At 36.3% G+C, this 17,626-nt stretch overlaps 1 protein-coding gene across 1 annotated transcript; it reads right to left on the reverse strand.

The window, feature by feature from the left end:
* Positions 1-14,748: 14,748 nt before the first annotated feature.
* LOC128740499 (facilitated trehalose transporter Tret1-like) lies at positions 14,749-17,626 on the reverse strand. Its single transcript, XM_053836042.1, has 7 exons — positions 17,566-17,626; positions 16,137-16,369; positions 15,942-16,072; positions 15,549-15,886; positions 15,078-15,493; positions 14,950-15,015; positions 14,749-14,892 (listed from the first exon to the last, which is right to left on the reverse strand). Exons 1-7 carry the CDS (start codon positions 17,624-17,626, stop codon positions 14,749-14,751), a joined length of 1,389 nt encoding a protein of 462 aa, XP_053692017.1.

Genomic DNA, 17,626 nt, shown 5'->3' on the forward strand with positions numbered 1-17,626 from the left:
ACAATTTCCGATGAGTTTTTATTGAGTCATGAAAAAAATATCCATTTCGAAGCAAGTGGAATACAAACAGAGGCAAATTTTTATTTAAGCAATTAAACTTTGGGCTATTATAAAAGTTTAAGTTATGTTCAACCTAAGGTGAAAGTAATTTTTTTAATCGTGCTTTTTGCGCAGGAAGATAAAAAGATGATGCGCCTCTAGTATTTGTAGCTTTTAATCAATTTATTTACTGCTTTTCGAGTTCTGTGAACAATATTATCAAAGCAAGACACACACATCAGACACACGGTTTCTTCGGTAAAGTTAAAGAAAACATGAAGGCAAACAACTTTGCTACAGAAATAACATTTCTATTTCTAACGAGTGTAGCGCTATAGAGCATTTTCTTTGGAAATTCTTTAAAAATAAGATTTTCATACTTAGCTTATGTTGGTTACATTTTACAAGCATATATGGTTCTAGGCAATTATTGATGGACTCAAAACATACGTTTTTGCAGAAGGTTGTAAATCACTGGAACTTTTCCTTACAAAGTTATCGCTTATTTAAGTTTTGTTTTGACGTAGGACTACGTCTTACGGCAAGTTTTGAGATAGGGTGTCATTTCAAAAAATCGAAAAATGCGAGCGTCACGAAAAATGATAGGTTTTGAGCGCTAATAGCTCAGCGGTTTTCCGATCGATTTTCAATATTCTTACTCCAATCGATTGGAAAATCTTCTAAGAATTGGCCCAAATGAAGTAAAGTATGGATTCTTGATGTTGAACTATTGAAAAATTGAAAATAATGAATCTATGTTTTACCAGAATTCTCGCTTCGTGATTGGTTGTTGGAAATGACGTCATCAAAGTAGAAACGCGTTTTCTCGCTTCGACTTATAATCCAGTCAATTTTCAATAGATTTCCAAGATATTTACACCAATTGATCGGAAAATCGATTGAAAATATTGAAAATACATAAAACTATTGATTTTCAATGCGGGCCATGAAAAATTGAATTATTTTCATATTTTTGCTTTCCCTTGTCAGTGCTTCCCTAGCACGGATAACAGAAATATATACGATACTAGCCACCCGACAAACTTCGTATTGCCACAAATTAAACTGTGTTGTATATAAATCCTGAATCTCGGAAGACCTTTGTCACAATCTTGAGTTTTGCAAATGTCTGGGAAGTTCATGGGTGTTTTAATATACAAATTTTCCTCACAGTGAAGTAGAAAACAATTCCCCCCCATTGCTTAGCCTGATAAAATAAAGCGAATAGCATTTAAATATTCGCTATCATTACAAACCATTTCGCCGAATATCATTTTGCGGAACACCAATTCTCAGTTGACCATAACGCGATACAATACAATTTCATTTGTATAGGAGCCCCCCTCCTGAAGCGGGGAGAGGTTTCAATTCACCATAGAAAACATTCTTGTCTCCAAAAACACCCACATGCCAAATTTGGTTCCATTGGCTTGACTGGTTCTCGAGCTATGAGAAAATTTGCATTTCATTTGTATGGAAGCCCACCCTCTTAAAGTGGGGAGGGGTCCTAATTCACCATGGAAAATATTCTTGCCTGCAAAAAAACTCACATGCTAAATTTGGTTCCATTTGCTTGATTAGTTCTCGAGTTATGCAGAAATTAGTTAGTTCTCGAGTTATGAAAATGTGTTTCATTTGTATGGGAGCCCCCCCTCTTAGTGGGGGGAGGGGTCTCTAACCATCACTAAAATCTTTCATGGCCCCAAAAACCTCTACATGCAAATTTTCACGCCGATTGGTTCAGTAGTTTTCGATTCTATAAGGAACATACGGACAGACAGACAGACAGACAGACAGACAGACAGACAGAAATCCTTTTTTATAGGTATAGATATTCAATCAATTCATGGATAGAACTCCAAAAGCGGTTGAGGATTGAATGTATACAATGTTTCTACTTTGAGAAACGTTACGTATGTAGCTTGTATATATGAAGAATCGTATTATTACATACATGGATACATCCTACTATCGCTACATAGAGACTTACGTGGTCCTACGTCACCTATGCGGTCGTGTCTTGTGCACAACCCCTCTGATTTTTGACTACGTCTTATGGCAAGGTTTGGGATAAGGTGTCATTCCAAAAAATCAAGAAATGCGAGCATCACGAAAAATGAAAGATTTTGATCGCTAATAGCATGGTGGTTTCCAGGTCGATTTTAAATATTTTTACGCCAATTGATCGGAACATCTACGCATCCACACCAATAATGAAATCTATTGCTTTTAAAGTACGTACTATTGAAGAATTGAAAATAATGAAGCATTATCCAACTGGAAATCCTCGCTTCGCGATTGGTTGGAAGATTCTTTACGATGACCTAAACCTATTCGCGTTGACGAACGTAAGCTGCTGCCGCCTCCCAAAGTTTACTGTAGGGGTGAAGCGGAATAGGAATTTCTTAAAGAGAGCAAGAGATCGAAACATTTTGCCAGATTTTCACCTACACGTATTTCTATGAGTGTGCAAGAGATCGTTTAATGCCGTCAACGCGAATACCAATTTGATATCTGTGCTTGAGAAGTAAGCCAAAACTAGTGAGTCCCTCTTGTCAACAAGGTTTCTTAACACCGCGATTAAACCTAAACCATTGATGTCCTTGCTTGGGAAGTGCGCCTGAAAGAATGACAATCCCTCTTGTGTCAACAATTACCGAAATTCAACGAAATCGTACGAAAATCATCATAAAGATTTTATAGTAGATCACCATTCAATTACAGTTGAATTTATGGTCTAATTTCGTCCAGTTTCGTTCGATTTCGGTAAAGACACAATTTCGCGAGATCTCGCACAGCCTTAAAAAATAGTTCGAATTAATTGAGAAATAACTGACTTATTACCGTTTAGGATTAGAGATTTTCTAACCGCGACGACAAATTTGTAGAATGTCCTTTAATTCGGCGAAACGATGCTGTCCAGTAAAACTTGATGCCAGTAGCGCACAACCATTAGAGGGCACAATTAGTTATAGTATAGTGTATATTTTAGATAGCATATTGTAGTATTTAGGAATTAAAGGCGTCAAGTTAACCGGGACAGCATCATATACATAAATTGGAAAGCAAGATTACGAATTACGAATATAGATACAATCCGGTAATTCACACGGTGTTACACAAATTTATAATGTTTGTTAGATGAGGTCGAGATTACACTTTGCAATCATTTGTATCAGGTTCTATCACGCATCCTTTGTTGATTGACGGTAAAAACATCGCATTTTGAAAAGTTTTCCGTCACTTGTAGCACAAGGGAACGTTAGATAACTGGCTGGAAACTAGACACCAGTTGAAAAACGGTGTACGTTTATTGACTTCAAAACACTCAACACTTCAACATTGACACGTCGCTTTACTGTTATTTTTATACTTGACAGTAATACATCCGAAAGTAAATAAAGAATTCCATCGCTAGTCTTTGGGTACAGTTCTTTTGCAGAGAATCAACTTTTTCAGACTCCCATGCGAAAATTATTAGCGTGATTATTTTTGCGTTTAGCAATTTTTACCATCAGTTTTTTGTTATTGCTTCCCCACTGCACCACTTTTTGCTTGACAAGCATATTCTCAATGTATTTGGTAAGTACAGGAAAATTATTATTAAAATATGAATTTGCGTAGGACTCGTAAAATTGCTGCAAAGCACAATACACACTGAAGATTTCCCCATCACGTCACAGGCTCGAATATTCCCGCTGCTACGTTTTCAAACAAGACTTCAGTTTTGAATTAATTATTTCATTACCTATATAAATATACCTAGTAGGAGGGAAGCGGTGGAAGCGCTCTTCTCGTTAATGGTTTGCTTTCAGGACATCAAGTTCGTCTAGGTTAAATGTTCAAATGATAAAACCGATCGTAGAAATTGATTTCGAACGAACTTTATGTATAATCCCCGACCATCTTCAAATGTGTTGCCGACCGGTTAGCAATCGACTGATACAGGAAACATCAGAAGTATCGGTTCAGAAAATAAATTATGTCAACGGCCAAATTAAAAACTTGCCAACGTACGTTGCTTGCGACAACCGAAATGTAGCAAGCGCTTGCAAATTACATATGACTATGGTGGACGGATAAATTTGTAATTCAACAATACTGTGCAACACCTGCCCAAACCGTAAACGAATGCATTCAAATTTAAATTGTCAACTCTACATGTATTTCCTCCACTTGTTGTATCGCTTGGAAATCGAAAAGTGGAGGAAATACATGTAGAGTTGACAATCTTAACATGAATGCATCTTCGTTTACGCTTTTGGTAGGTGTGCGTAGTATTGCTGAATTACAAATTTTTCCATCCACTAAACTGAAGTCTTGTTTGAAACCGTAGCAGCGGGAACGTTCGAGCCTGTGACATGATACAGAAAACTTCTTTGTGTATTGTGCCTTGCAGCAATTTTACGAGTCCTGCGCAAATTCATATTTCAATAATAATTTTCCTGTACTTACCAAATACATTGAAAATATGCTTGTCAAGCAAGGAGTGGTGCAGTGGGGAAGCAATAACAAAAAAAACTGATGATTCAAATTGCTAAACGCAAAAATAATTACGCTAATAATTTTCGCGTGGGAGTCTAAAAAGGTTGATTCTCTGCAATAGAACAGTACTCAAAGACTAGCGATGGAATTCTTTACTTACTTTCGGATGTATTACTGTCAACTATAAAAATAACTGAAAAGCGGCGTGTCAGTGTTAAAGTGTTGAGTGTTGTGAAGCCAATAAACGTACACCGTTGGTGTCTAGTTTTCAGCCAGTTATCTAACGTTCCCTTGTGGTACAAGTGACGGAAAACTTTTCAAAATGCGATGTATTTACCGTCAATTAACAAAAGATGCGTGATAGAAACTGAGACATATGGTTGCAAAATGTAATCTCGACCTCATCTAACAAACATTATAAATTTGTGTAACACTGTTGAACATTTGAAAAATGTCCAGAATTATCGGATTGTATCTACGTTCGTAATTCGTAATCTTTCTTTCCAATTTATGTATATGATGCTATCCCGGTTAACTTGACGCCTTTAATTCTTAAATACTACAATATGCTATCTAAAATATACACTATATTATAACTAATTAGGCCCTCTAATGATTGTCCACTGCTGGCGTCAAGTTTAACTGGACAGCATCGTTCGTTTCACCGAATAAAAGGACAATCTACAAATTTGTCGTCGCGGTTAGAAAATCGCCAATTCTAAACGGTAATAAGTCAGTCATTTCTCAATTAATTCGTGCTATTTTTATCAGTGGATCAAATTGAATTTTCTAACCGCGACGACAAATATGTAGATTGTCCTTTTATTCGATGAAACGATGCTGTCCAGTAAAACTTGATGCCAGCGCACAATCATTAAAGGGGCCAATTAGTTATAGTATAGTGTATATTTTAGATAGCATATTGTAGGGTTTAAGAATTAAAGGCGTCAAGTTAACCGGGACAGCATCATATAAATAAATTGGAAAGAAAGATTACGAATGTAGATACAATCCGGTTGTTGGAAATTGCCAACGGGATCGAAGGGGTTATTTTCCGAAATAATAATCTCCCGCAGAAAGAAGACACAACCGTTTACTCAGTGGGATGATTATTATTCTCCTGCAATATGTATGCAGAAATCTTAGTTAACTAATTATAATTATCAGTGATAGATTGCAAATAATTGAATTGATTTAGCATGAACAAATAGGCAATAAATGGAACTTACGTTTAGTCCCGCTTTCTACTCAGTCTACCGTATAACAGAATGGATCCAGCCGTTAGAACGTCTGCCGTACTATAAATATTCGATTTTAACCAAATTTTAACCTTATTGTAAGTTGCATGTTATAATATAATTTACCGTAGCACTAGTGTGTAAGAAATCACTATGGTAGTTTTAGTTAGAGTTATGCTCATGAATACACTTAGGCACCTAGAGTAAATAATTAGGCTAAGTTTACTTAAGTTGTACATTTAAGTAAATAAGTAGATTTAAGCTAGTTTTCACTTTACCGCTTGCATATAAGATTGGCAATAGTTTATGATTTTAATTATAACTTAGGGATATATTGGCTGCAGTTATAAATACCACTGTTCACTTGCAGATATCAATTTTGAATACTCATTGTAAGGAACTGTCGATGCTTAATGATTTGTTTATTTATTGGACTGACAGCGATGACACCTAGCTCGAATGTGCACCAGTGAGTATTTACACGGGTGTAGAAGAAGACTCGTAACTGCGTTACGGAATGCGTTGCGACAGTGTTGATGTACGGTGGCGGTGCGTTGGCATGGGGGCACGCCAACACCGGTAATTCTGGACATATTTTAAATGTTCAACAGTGTTACACAAATTTATAATGTTTGTTAGATGAGCTCGAGATTACACTTTGCAACCATATGTATCAGTTTTTATCACGCATCCTTTGTTGATTGACGGTAAATAGATCGCATTTTGAAAAGTTTTCCGTCACTTGTAACACAAGGGAACGTTAGATAACTGGCTGGAAATTCGACACCAGTTGAAAAACGGTGTGAGTTTATTGACTTCAAAACACTCAACACTTTAACACTGACACGCCGCTTTTCAGTTATTTTTATAGTTGACAGTGATACATCCGAAAGTAAGTAAAGAATTCCATCACTAGTCTCTTCAGTGTGTAGTATTGTGCCTTGCAGCAATTTTACGAGTCCTACGCAAATTCATATTTTAATAATTTTCCTGTACTTACCAAATACATTGAACATGTGCTTGTCAAGCAAGGAGTGGTGCAGCGGGGAAGCAATAACAAAAAACTGATGGTTCAAATTGATAAACGCAAAAATAATTATGCTAATAATTTTCGCGTGGGAGTCTGAAAAGGTTGATTCTCTGCAATAGAACTGTACTCAAAGACTAGCGATGGAATTCTTTACTTACTTTCGGATGTATCACTGTCAACTATAAAAATAACTGAAAAGCGGCGTGTCAGTGTTAAAGTGTTGAGTGTTTTGAAGTCAATAAACTCACACCGTTTTTCAACTGGTGTCGAGTTTCCAGCCAGTTATCTAACGTTCCCTTGTGTTACAAGTGACGGAAAACTTTTCAAAATGCGATCTATTTACCGTCAATCAACAAAGGATGCGTGATAGAAACTGATACAAATGATTGCAAAGTGGAATCTCGACCTTATCTAACTAAAATTATAAATTTGTGTAACACTGTTGAACATTTGAAAAATGTCCAGAATTACCGGATTGTATCTACATTTGTAATTCGTAATCTTGTTTTCCAATTTATGGTATTTGATGCTGTCCGGGTTAACTCGACGCCTTTAGTTCTTAAATACTACAATATGCTATCTACCATATACTCTATACTATAACTAATAAGGCACTCTAATGATTGTGCGCTGGCATCAAGTTTTACTGGACAGCATCGTTTCATCGAATAAAAGGACAATCTACGTATTTGTCGTCGCGGTTAGAAAATTGCCAATGCTAAACGATAATAAGTCAGTCATATCTCCATTGATTCGAGCTATTTTTATCAGTGGATCAAATTGATATTCCGGAGTGGTGCTTTGAGGCTCATTCCAAGGGGTTAAACTGTAAAACTTAGATTTTGAGCTTGAAAGCATAAATTTTATGCAGTATTATTGTGAAATTATAAGATTGATTTATTCTATACCAATTTATGTCTTTAAACTCGATTTTTGTAACTTTTATTTAAATTATGACTTGAAAATGTACTTGCATATTATCACAATGATATTCCTCATTGTTTACACTTTGCTTGTGCTACAAGTGACGGAAAACTTTTCAAAATGCGATGTATTTACCGTCAATCAACAATGGATGCGTGATAGAAACTGAGACATATGGTTGCAAAATGTAATCTCGACCTCATCTAACAAACATTATAAATTTGTGCAACACTGTTGAACATTTGAAATAAGTCCAGAATTACCGGATTGTATCTACATTCGTAATTCGTAATCTTTCTTTCCAATTTATGTATATGATGCTGTCCCGGTTAACTTGACGCCTTTAATTCTTAAACCCTACAATATGCTATCTAAAATATACACTATATTATAAAAAATTAGGCCCTCTAGTGATTGTCCGCTGCTGGCATCAAGTTTTACTGGACAGCATCGTTCGTTTCACCGAATAAAAGGACAATCTATAAATTTGTCGTCGCGGTTAGAAAATCGCCAATGCTAAACGGTAATAAGTCAGTCATTTCCAGGCTTCATTCTCCGTTTTTTGCTCAGTAGATGCTCAATTGACTACAGCGCCTCAACTAAATAGAATTCGAAAAAGTAGTGTAAAGGGCGATTGTAGAGCTTATTATTATCTACACTATTGTTGAAGTAAGTATAGTTCTATCTTTTGTATTTACGGCGCTATGCGATTGCTACCCCCGTTGGTAGCCAAATGAGCGCTCTTTTTGCTACCAACGGGGTAGCAGCCCCATAGCACCGTAAATACAAAAGATAGAACTATACTTTCTTCAACAATAGTGTAGATAATAATTAGCTCCATAATCGCCCTTTACACTACTTTTTCGAATTCTGTTTAGTTGAGGCGCTGTAGTCAATTGAGCATCTACTGAGCAAAAACCCGAGAATGAAGCCTGGTCATTTCTCAATCGATTCGAGCTATTTTTATCAGTGGATCAAATTGATATATTCCGGAGTGATTCGCTATAAGGGCGCAACTAGCAAAGTGTAAACAATGAGGAATATCATTGTGATAATTTGCAAGTACATTTTCAAGTTATAATTTAAATAAAAGTTACAAAAATCGAGTTTAAAGGCATAAATTGGCGTAGAATAAATCAATCTTATAATTTCACAACAATACTGCATAAAATTTGTGCTTTCAAGCTCAAAATCTAAGTTTTATAGTTTAACCCCTTGGAATGAGCCTCAACGCATTTTGACAATGAGGTTCGCACAGCCCTGTTTCGCCTGGTTTTGATTTGGACGTAGGACTACGTCTTTCAGGAAGATAGCTGGTATAGGGAGTAATTTCCAAAAATCTTTCTCGAAAAGTGGTCAAGTAATAGCTTAGCGGTTTTCCGATCGATTTTCGATATTTGTGCACCAATCGATCGGAACATCTGCTAAGAATTGGCTGAAATGAAGAACGCTATTATTTCGTAAGTGTACACTATTGAAACATTGAAAATAATGAAGCATTGTCCAACTAGAAATCCTCGCATCCTGGTTGGTCGAAGAAAAGACGTCATCATGATTTGCACGTGTTTTGACGTAGAACTACGTCTTACCGCAGGGTGTCAATCCAAAATTTGGATTCAAACCAGCGTCACGAAAGAATGAAAGATTTTGAATGCTAATAGCTCTGCCAATTATGAATGGATTTTCATGGTTTAGATACCGATCTACTCATAAAAAAATCAGAGGGGTTGTGTACAAGACACGGCCGCATATATAGGTGACGCAGGACCACGTAAGTCTCTTTGTGGTGATAGTAGCATGTATTCATGCTTGTAATCATTCGATTCTTCATGTATACATGCTATATGCAACATATATACATGCTACATGCGTTGTATGTAACATTTGTCAAAGTAGTAACATTGCATACGTTCAATTCTCAAAAGATTGTGCATTTGAAAACAATTTAACAAAATCAAGAACACAAACTATTGCTTTCCTGCTACCTTACTGAAATTAAAGATTGTTTTTATTACCCATGATTCCCTACGTTGAAGGGATTTTACCAATTCAATCCTATTTTATCAACAGCACATCTTTTCACTACACTTCTAATGAAACGGCAAGCATGCGTATTCATACAGAGTCGTATGATAACCGAACACTACAACTGTAGCACATTTTTCCAACACGGATATCAAATTCGCCGAGGTTTAATCGTCTCGCAGTAAAGAAATTGCGATCTGTTGGGACGACGAACTTGTGTCATTTTTTCTGGCACACTTCCCTAACACAGACATCAAATTGGACTAGATTTAATCGCGTTCATAAGAAATCTGTTGGCACGAGGAAGCTTTGTCACTCTTTCTGGCGTACTTCCCAAGCAAGGACATCAAAATGGTCTAGGTTTAACCGCGGTGTTAAGAAATCTTGTTGAAATGAGGAAACTTTGTCACTTGTTTTGGCTTACTTCCCAAGCACAGGTATCAAATTGGTATAGGTTTAGATCATCGCAAAGAATCTTCCAACCAATCACGAAGCGAGAATTCTGGTAAAACAAAGGTTCATTATTTTCAATTTTTCAATAGTTCAACATCAGGAATCCATACTTTTCATTTGGGTTAATTCTTAGAAGATTTTCCAATCGATTGCTGTAAGAATATTGAAAATCGATTGGAAAACCGCTGAGCTATTAGCGCTCAAAACCTATCATTTTTTGTGACGCTTGCATTTTTCGATTTTTTGGAATGACACCCTATCTCAAAACTTGCCGTAAGACGTAGTCCTACGTCAAAAGATATAACTATTATGTGAATTCTATTGTAACATACTTTTTCAATCACTAATTAGTAAAAATTACCGAGCAGTTTCAAGGACAAATTATCTCATACATTATCTTTGTGATCGCCTTGCTCCTCAGGCAGGGACGACAGTTAAATACACCATTTGTTTACTGTGATTTCGATTACTTTTTGTTTAGAAAAAGAAGGAACAAAACCCCCTCGTCCCAATAGGTCGAAGATTCTTTACAAGTCCTGAATGTCCTGAAAGTAAACAATTTTATTAAAGGGGAAAACTACCTCTCCCTTTCAACCTAGTTTATTTTTAAATATTGAATCTAGTCCAAATTGATGTCCTAAAGGTGAAACATCACAGAAAAGTGAGCATCAATCCTTTCCTCTTGCCAGATTGTATCCAAATTCGCGATTACGAAGTTGCGAATATTTCCGGAGTGATTCGCGATTGGGGTTCAACTGGCAAATTGTAAACAAATCATTAAAAAGCCTTAAAAAGACTGATAATATCCTTGGCAAGAATCCTTTCGTCTGTTTTAATCGTTAGAATTATTTAAAACAAGTTTTTAGTGATGGGCAATAGAAGAGAGTGTTTAATCAACACAAAAGACAATTTGCAGTTTAGCCCCTTGCATTGTTATGAAGTGACAGGCTTATTTGCAAATCGTTTTGTAAACAGGGCGATAGTAAAGAGCGAAACTGCGTTGTTTTCCAAACACAGGCGCATTGTAAATAGGCGAAACTAAATAGAAAAATCAAAACAAGGCGAAACAGGACTGTGCGAATCTCATTGTCAAAATGCTTTGAGGCGCATTCCAAGGGGTTCAACTATAAAACTTCGATTTTGAGCTTTAATGCACAAATTTTATGCAGTATTGTTGTGAAATTATAAGATTGATTTATTCTACAACAATTTATGTCTTTAAACTTAATTTTTGTAACTTTTATTTAAATTAAGGCTTGAAAATGTACTTGCAAATTATCACAATGATATTCCTCATAGTTTACACTTTGTTAGTTGCGCCCTTATCGCGAATCACTCCGGATTTGTTTGGTTTTTGAGAAAAAAGTGAAGAAAGTATTTTTACTTTTGTTTTCACGTAAGTTTTGACAATGGTTTTTCGTGTAAGTGCGAATAGGATTTAAAATAGCTTTCGGAGTCGCGAATAGGTACTGCAAGAATTTTTTCGGAATTGTCTTACAAGTAAACACGGCTGAAGAGATATTTGTGCATGTGATGTAACGCAGCAATTCTCAGAATGAGGAAAATCAGCGACTCTTTTATCCGAGAATAGTTTTTAATGTTTCAATTGCTGCTTTACGTCAGTTAGTTACCTGCAATTCTTTACTATTCAATAGTTAAGCATTAATTTCTTTCGAAAATGATGGAGAAGACAAGGCCGAAGGGATCCGTAGTGGTGCTAATGTTTATTTGACCGTTAACTCAGTATAAGGCAGTAAAATACAAAACATTTTGCAAACAACTTTAACTTATTTAGCAGCTTTCAACCATGAGAATGAATAAAACGCTAAAAAATTATTGACTTGCAAAAATTTGGATTTCGCAACCTGCAGTACAACCAAACCATTCTATAAGAACAAGTTTTTGATATCATCACATCAAATACATAGATGTCTAACTAAATAGTGTTTGATGTTGAAATAAGATTTGAGGCACTATTAACATTCATTCGAAAATAATTGAATATTCTCAAACTGTAGTCTCAACAAACCCTATATATGCTGCATGTAGCATGTATACATGAAGAATCCATATTATTCGCTATGTAAGCACAAATCGATCTCTTGTACTCTCATGAAACTGCCATTTGGAAAGTTTGTGAAGATTTTGTGCAAAGTTTTATCTATCCTTTTCACTCTTTAACAAACCTGTGCACCGACTTCACAAATAGAACAAACTTGGGAAGGTGACAGCACCGTTTCGCACTCATAGCGAATAACATGCATGGATATATGCTACTATCGCCACAAAGAGACTTACGTAGTCCTGCGTCACCTATAGGCGGTCGTGTCTTGTACACAGCCTCTCTGATTTATTGATAGTTTTGTGGAGAAAAAGACAGAAAAAAGACATTCTTTCTTCGTTCAGATAAGTAATAATGACGTTTAGTTAGGCTTATACAAATTTGGAAAAAAGTTTATGTCCTGGTCTCGAAATATTGTTCAAGGGGGGGGCAAGAAAAAAATAATAAAATCAAACCTTCAATAACTAAACAAAGGAGAAAAAACCAGTGTTTATTTTTACAGATTAATAAAAGTTCAATACAAAAAAGTTGTACAGTACTTAAATTTTAGTTCAAACCAATAACAACTTTCAAAATTTTTTGATCCAGGCACTTAAAGTAAGTATTCTGGCAGAGATGAATCTTGAAAATAGTTGAGTGCTACAGGATCACCTTAGTGAGCCATAAACGTATACCTTCATTTGAATTTTGCTTTTTACTTGCATATCACTCGGATTTGGATAATAATCCAAATCTGTGTCACTTACTAGTTCAGAACTCGGTAGCCACGAAATAGTACCGGAATCTAATCTTCTCGTAAAAATGGCAATTTAGGTCTCTACAACTTTTTTACTTGGAGCGTATGTGCTATGCTACCGACATTTTTTAAGAAAAAAATATCACGCCATTCACGTTTGAAACCGCTTGTTTCTTGGTCAACGTTTTAATGATACGAATATCCGCCCATTCCTCAGCTGATGCTGGTTCTCAACAATAACGTGTTTATCTTTGATATATTAAGGATGCTAACGCACCACTATCAGAAGCGATGGTCATTGTTTGACTAATAGCATTCGTCTAGTCCGGTGCTGCACTTCGGATGAGGTGCAGTACTGCGCTGGGAGTTGTTTTCCAAATATCAGGACTTCTAACAGCCCTCCATCGAAGTACCTTGATCTTTAATTGAAAAATGCAGGACATCGGCATAACATATGTTCCGAGTCTTTTTTTTCTGTGCCACAGAATCGACATATATCACCTTGCAGTTTTCCCATAAGCTTCAGATGATAGCGGTTTGGACAATGTCCTGTTATAAGATCAGACTGTTTCGATTGCCTAGCAATGAAAGTGTTATTCCAATTTAACTCCACTTTCATAAATTTCCATACTAAAACTCCATTTTTAAAGCAGAAGCAGATAAAGCTCAATGAAAAAGCAATATAACTTAACATGACTTGATTTGATGTAATGGTCGGGGCCACCGTTGATCCCAATGATAATCACAACATGACAATAGTCAGAAAAGTTTCGAACAGTTCAGTGACATCCTTTCTGCATGCGTCCAATGCATGGTAAAAAATTGTATCTTTAAGTTTTTCGTTCATTACATCCAAAATTAGGGTAGGTACTTGGACAATACGGAATAAAACGATCAATTTGGAACCGCGAAAGCACCGAAAGCTGATGTTTCCGGAGTATGTAATTTGTTGTATTATTTTAATCTTATCTACTACCTATGACAGCAAAACATAATCCCACAGCAATTCGCAATATCTCCGTCAAAAGTTTCACTAATACATTGTTTAATTGAAATTTCACTAATACATTGTTTAATTGATTGATGCCTCAATCTAGTTCGGTTCTTTTGAAGCAAGTGGAATTAAAATGGAACAAAATTTAAAGTAAATGGAGTCAGAAGTCTAATTCCAAGCACCCCAATTTTCGACATCGGGACTTAAAGGTTAAGCACAATGGCCGTCTGTGACCTGTAGCAGGAATCAGAAAGCTAAGATGGTGTAGGATAGTTGATCGAGACTAACTGGATAATTACTTCAACTTTGCACGAATTGGGTAATTTAGAGATGTAAACTCGTTGAATTGTAAAAATCTGCTTACCCTTAAAGAATGCAACATTATTGCACTTTTTTTTTTGCCCCTTCAAATTTCGAAAATTTTTGAAGGGGGGGGTGACATAAACTTTTTTTCAAATTTGTATAAGCCTTATTAGTAGAAATAATAAATATATAAATAACTTACAAAAAAAGTGTAAGCTGCTTAACAAGTAAAGACTACTATGCTGTTTAGTTATTGATGATGATATTTACAGTATGTTCGCAAGAAACTTCTCAGAACAGACTATGACTGAAAAGAATTTATCCAGTCTTACGAAAAAACTCCTCACGAATTTAGAGCTGTCAAAACATAAAAATAATAATTAGGTACACGTTAGAAATCAGAACACATTTACTACTTACAAGACTTGCGTACATGTCAGGTCAAAAAGTAAACAAAGCTTAAGCTATTTCGGTTGCAATGAGATTCTTTCCTTTCGTTTCAGGTATGAAGAGCGCTATCACTATCAGTCCCAAGTAGCATGTACTTGCAAATATTGCAACGGCTCCGTACAGATTAATCATTTCAATCAAAATCGGTAGAATCTACAAAAGGAAATATTTTAAATTTTAATCTAACATAAAAAATTTACTAAATCAAACCTTCAACGTAATGAAAGAAAAAATTGTGATCGATATCATACTGATGATATTCCCAGCGTTACAGATCTGTAAATTGCAATAACAGTAAGAAAATTATTGTTTGGTTTTGAAATTCGAAAAAATATTACCTTGGCAGGCAAAATCTCGGGCAACACAAAAAACGGAATATTACACAGTCCAATACAGAACAGAAAAACGGTCAACGAAAGACTGCCGATCGGAATCCAATTGTATTCGTCCAAATTAAGCCCCTGATACCTCAACCACGAGTACGATCCCAAACAGGACAGGCCCAGCCCCGTACCAAAAGTGGACACCAACAGCAGTAGCTTTCTGCCGGCTAAATCTACCAGAAAGAATGACGACACGGTGCCTACTATTTGGATACCGCCCATAATGATGGCGGAAGCCCCTGGACTGATCGTCGAACCGGATTCGGCAAAAATGGACACAGCGTACGTTTGGATGGCGAACACTCCGCAGAATTGATTGAGGAACATCAGGAAAATACCAATAAAAATGCCCTTCCGTGCTGGACCGGTTGCTAAAATTGTTACTTACTGGAGTTACTGTAATTAAGATAAGGCGGTGCAACTTACTGAAGTCCGCAAAGGCCAGTTCGTTCGATTGACATTTGCTTTCGAAAATGAAGTTTTGCAATTGTTCAAACTCTTGCACAAACTCGACCGACTTTTTCTCGGCTGGTCCAACACCACGGTAGAACATAAGCGATCGTTCGGCTTCCATTAGATTTCGGCGTTTCAGCAGAGTTTGAGGAGTTTCAGGAATAAAGCTCATCAGTATTACGAATAAAATGGGAAGAAACGCCATAACCACCGGTACTGTACGATACGAAAGGATGTCTCCGACGATGTACATCAATAGAATTCCCGAATTTCCGGACACTGCCAGTAGGGACCCGAGAGCTCCGCGGATTCTGTAAAGCAAATGTATTTGGTTATCTGATTAATTCTAGAATATGGAGTATATACTTGCTATCCGAAATGTCCGCAATGTATAATGGAAAAGTGACGATGATTCCTCCTCCGGCCATACCAGCTAAAAATCGTGCTACATACAGCTGATGAACGGAGTTGGCAAAGTATACCATAGTCCAGAAGGTCTAAAATCATTGGAACTAGTTTAAACATTCCTATTGTACGAAGAAAAGTTTGCAAAACATGTACCATATTTGGAATTGCGGTGAAAAGTATGCACTTTTTCACGCCAATCTTTTCCGTCAAGTACCCGTAAACAATAGCTCCAGCAAGCGAACCCAGGCACAGAATCGATCCAATCCATGATCCTTGATCAACCGTTACCGGGCCCGTATCCAGAGGAGATTCATCCGACTGTAGGAGTGGTAAAAACGGCGAAACCCAACCAAGTGCCGTGCCATGAGCGAAGTTGATAATGTTAACTGTGAACGGAAAATTGGAATAATGTTATTTTTTGAACAAATCCCACTATTTGAAACGAGAACAGATATTCTCTTGAAAACGTTGTCAAATGTGGTCTCAAAGCATAAAATGCCAATAACAAGGAAAGAGAGAGGGAGAGAGAGAGAGAAAATCGAAGAATTATATGCTCCTGAGTGTATTGTCGAGAACGAAAATAACGACGTCAACAAATGACGACAAATAACTTAGACCTTTACGATTCCACACTTATAAAAAATTGTGATCTGTGTCTCAAGGATCTCAATATCGGCAAGTCGAAGTCGTTGGAATAAACCCAGTTAATCAATAAGCGTTATTAAAGCTGTTCTTATATAAGCCAACAGGCAATTAAGTCACCTTAAATGCTATTTAAAAGCTATTGTGGCAAAATATGCGGCTCCTTCACGGCTAACTTTGTCATAGTGCTGACAATGCTCATTCACAGCTGATTACTGATTGCCAATTTACAACAGCTATGTAGTTCAAATGCTATTATACAGCAATGTGCAGTAAAAACGGTTGATTTGCTGCTTATGTTTATACTTATAGGTTACCTGATAAGTTGAGTTCGAGTCCGATTATAATTGGCATCCATTATAGTTTGAATCAAGTCGCGGATCTCCTAGTTTGGTAAAAAGCAACGAACTACAAACCTCTTAAGTGCTGCTTCAATGACCCTGCCCTTATTTAATTTTTCACTCTTTCCTCTTCATGTCCTATCGCCTCCTATTTTACTTCATTACTTTCTTCTACCATTTCTTTCGTCTATTGAAAAATCTATTTTATATGTTTGAACTCTTTAAAATTCAACAGAAAACCATGAAGAGAAAACAAGGTTCACAATAATTCTAGTTATCACTTATTATTAAAAAAGTTTTTGTTACTTTTCATTAGAAGTACACTAAATATTTCAATAATCGTCTAAAGTTACTTTGATCACCATCTTAGTAACATATGTACATTGAGAAAAATGAAACTTTTCAGATCATTTTTAAAATAGACAGTGATAAATAAATAGAGAAATTAAAACGAATGTCCGAAAAAACAATCCACAACGCTAATATCTAACTCCTTTTTTTGTAAGGATTATCATTGTTGTGTCTGGTTTCCCGAGTTAAATGTTTTTAAGTGTTTATCAATAAACGAATAGACGGTGGCATCTAATGTATCTACTCACTAACGCACGCCGACAGCACCTGGCTAAGCGTACTTCTGGTGAATCCCTGTTTCGAGCACAT

This window comes from Sabethes cyaneus, chromosome 3 (assembly GCF_943734655.1).
Source record: "Sabethes cyaneus chromosome 3, idSabCyanKW18_F2, whole genome shotgun sequence".
Taxonomy (NCBI): domain Eukaryota; kingdom Metazoa; phylum Arthropoda; class Insecta; order Diptera; family Culicidae; genus Sabethes; species Sabethes cyaneus.

Excerpts from the sequence above, each read along its gene's own strand:
- LOC128740499 (XM_053836042.1), bottom strand. The coding sequence starts at position 17,626 with ATGTGCTCGAAACAGGGATTCACCAGAAGTACGCTTAGCCAGGTGCTG. Across the intron at positions 15,887-15,941 it reads GCGGACATTTCGGATAGCAA|AATCCGCGGAGCTCTCGGGT; the intron begins GTATATACTCCA and ends TTTGCTTTACAG. Across the intron at positions 14,893-14,949 it reads TTTCTTTCATTACGTTGAAG|ATTCTACCGATTTTGATTGA; the intron begins GTTTGATTTAGT and ends TTCCTTTTGTAG.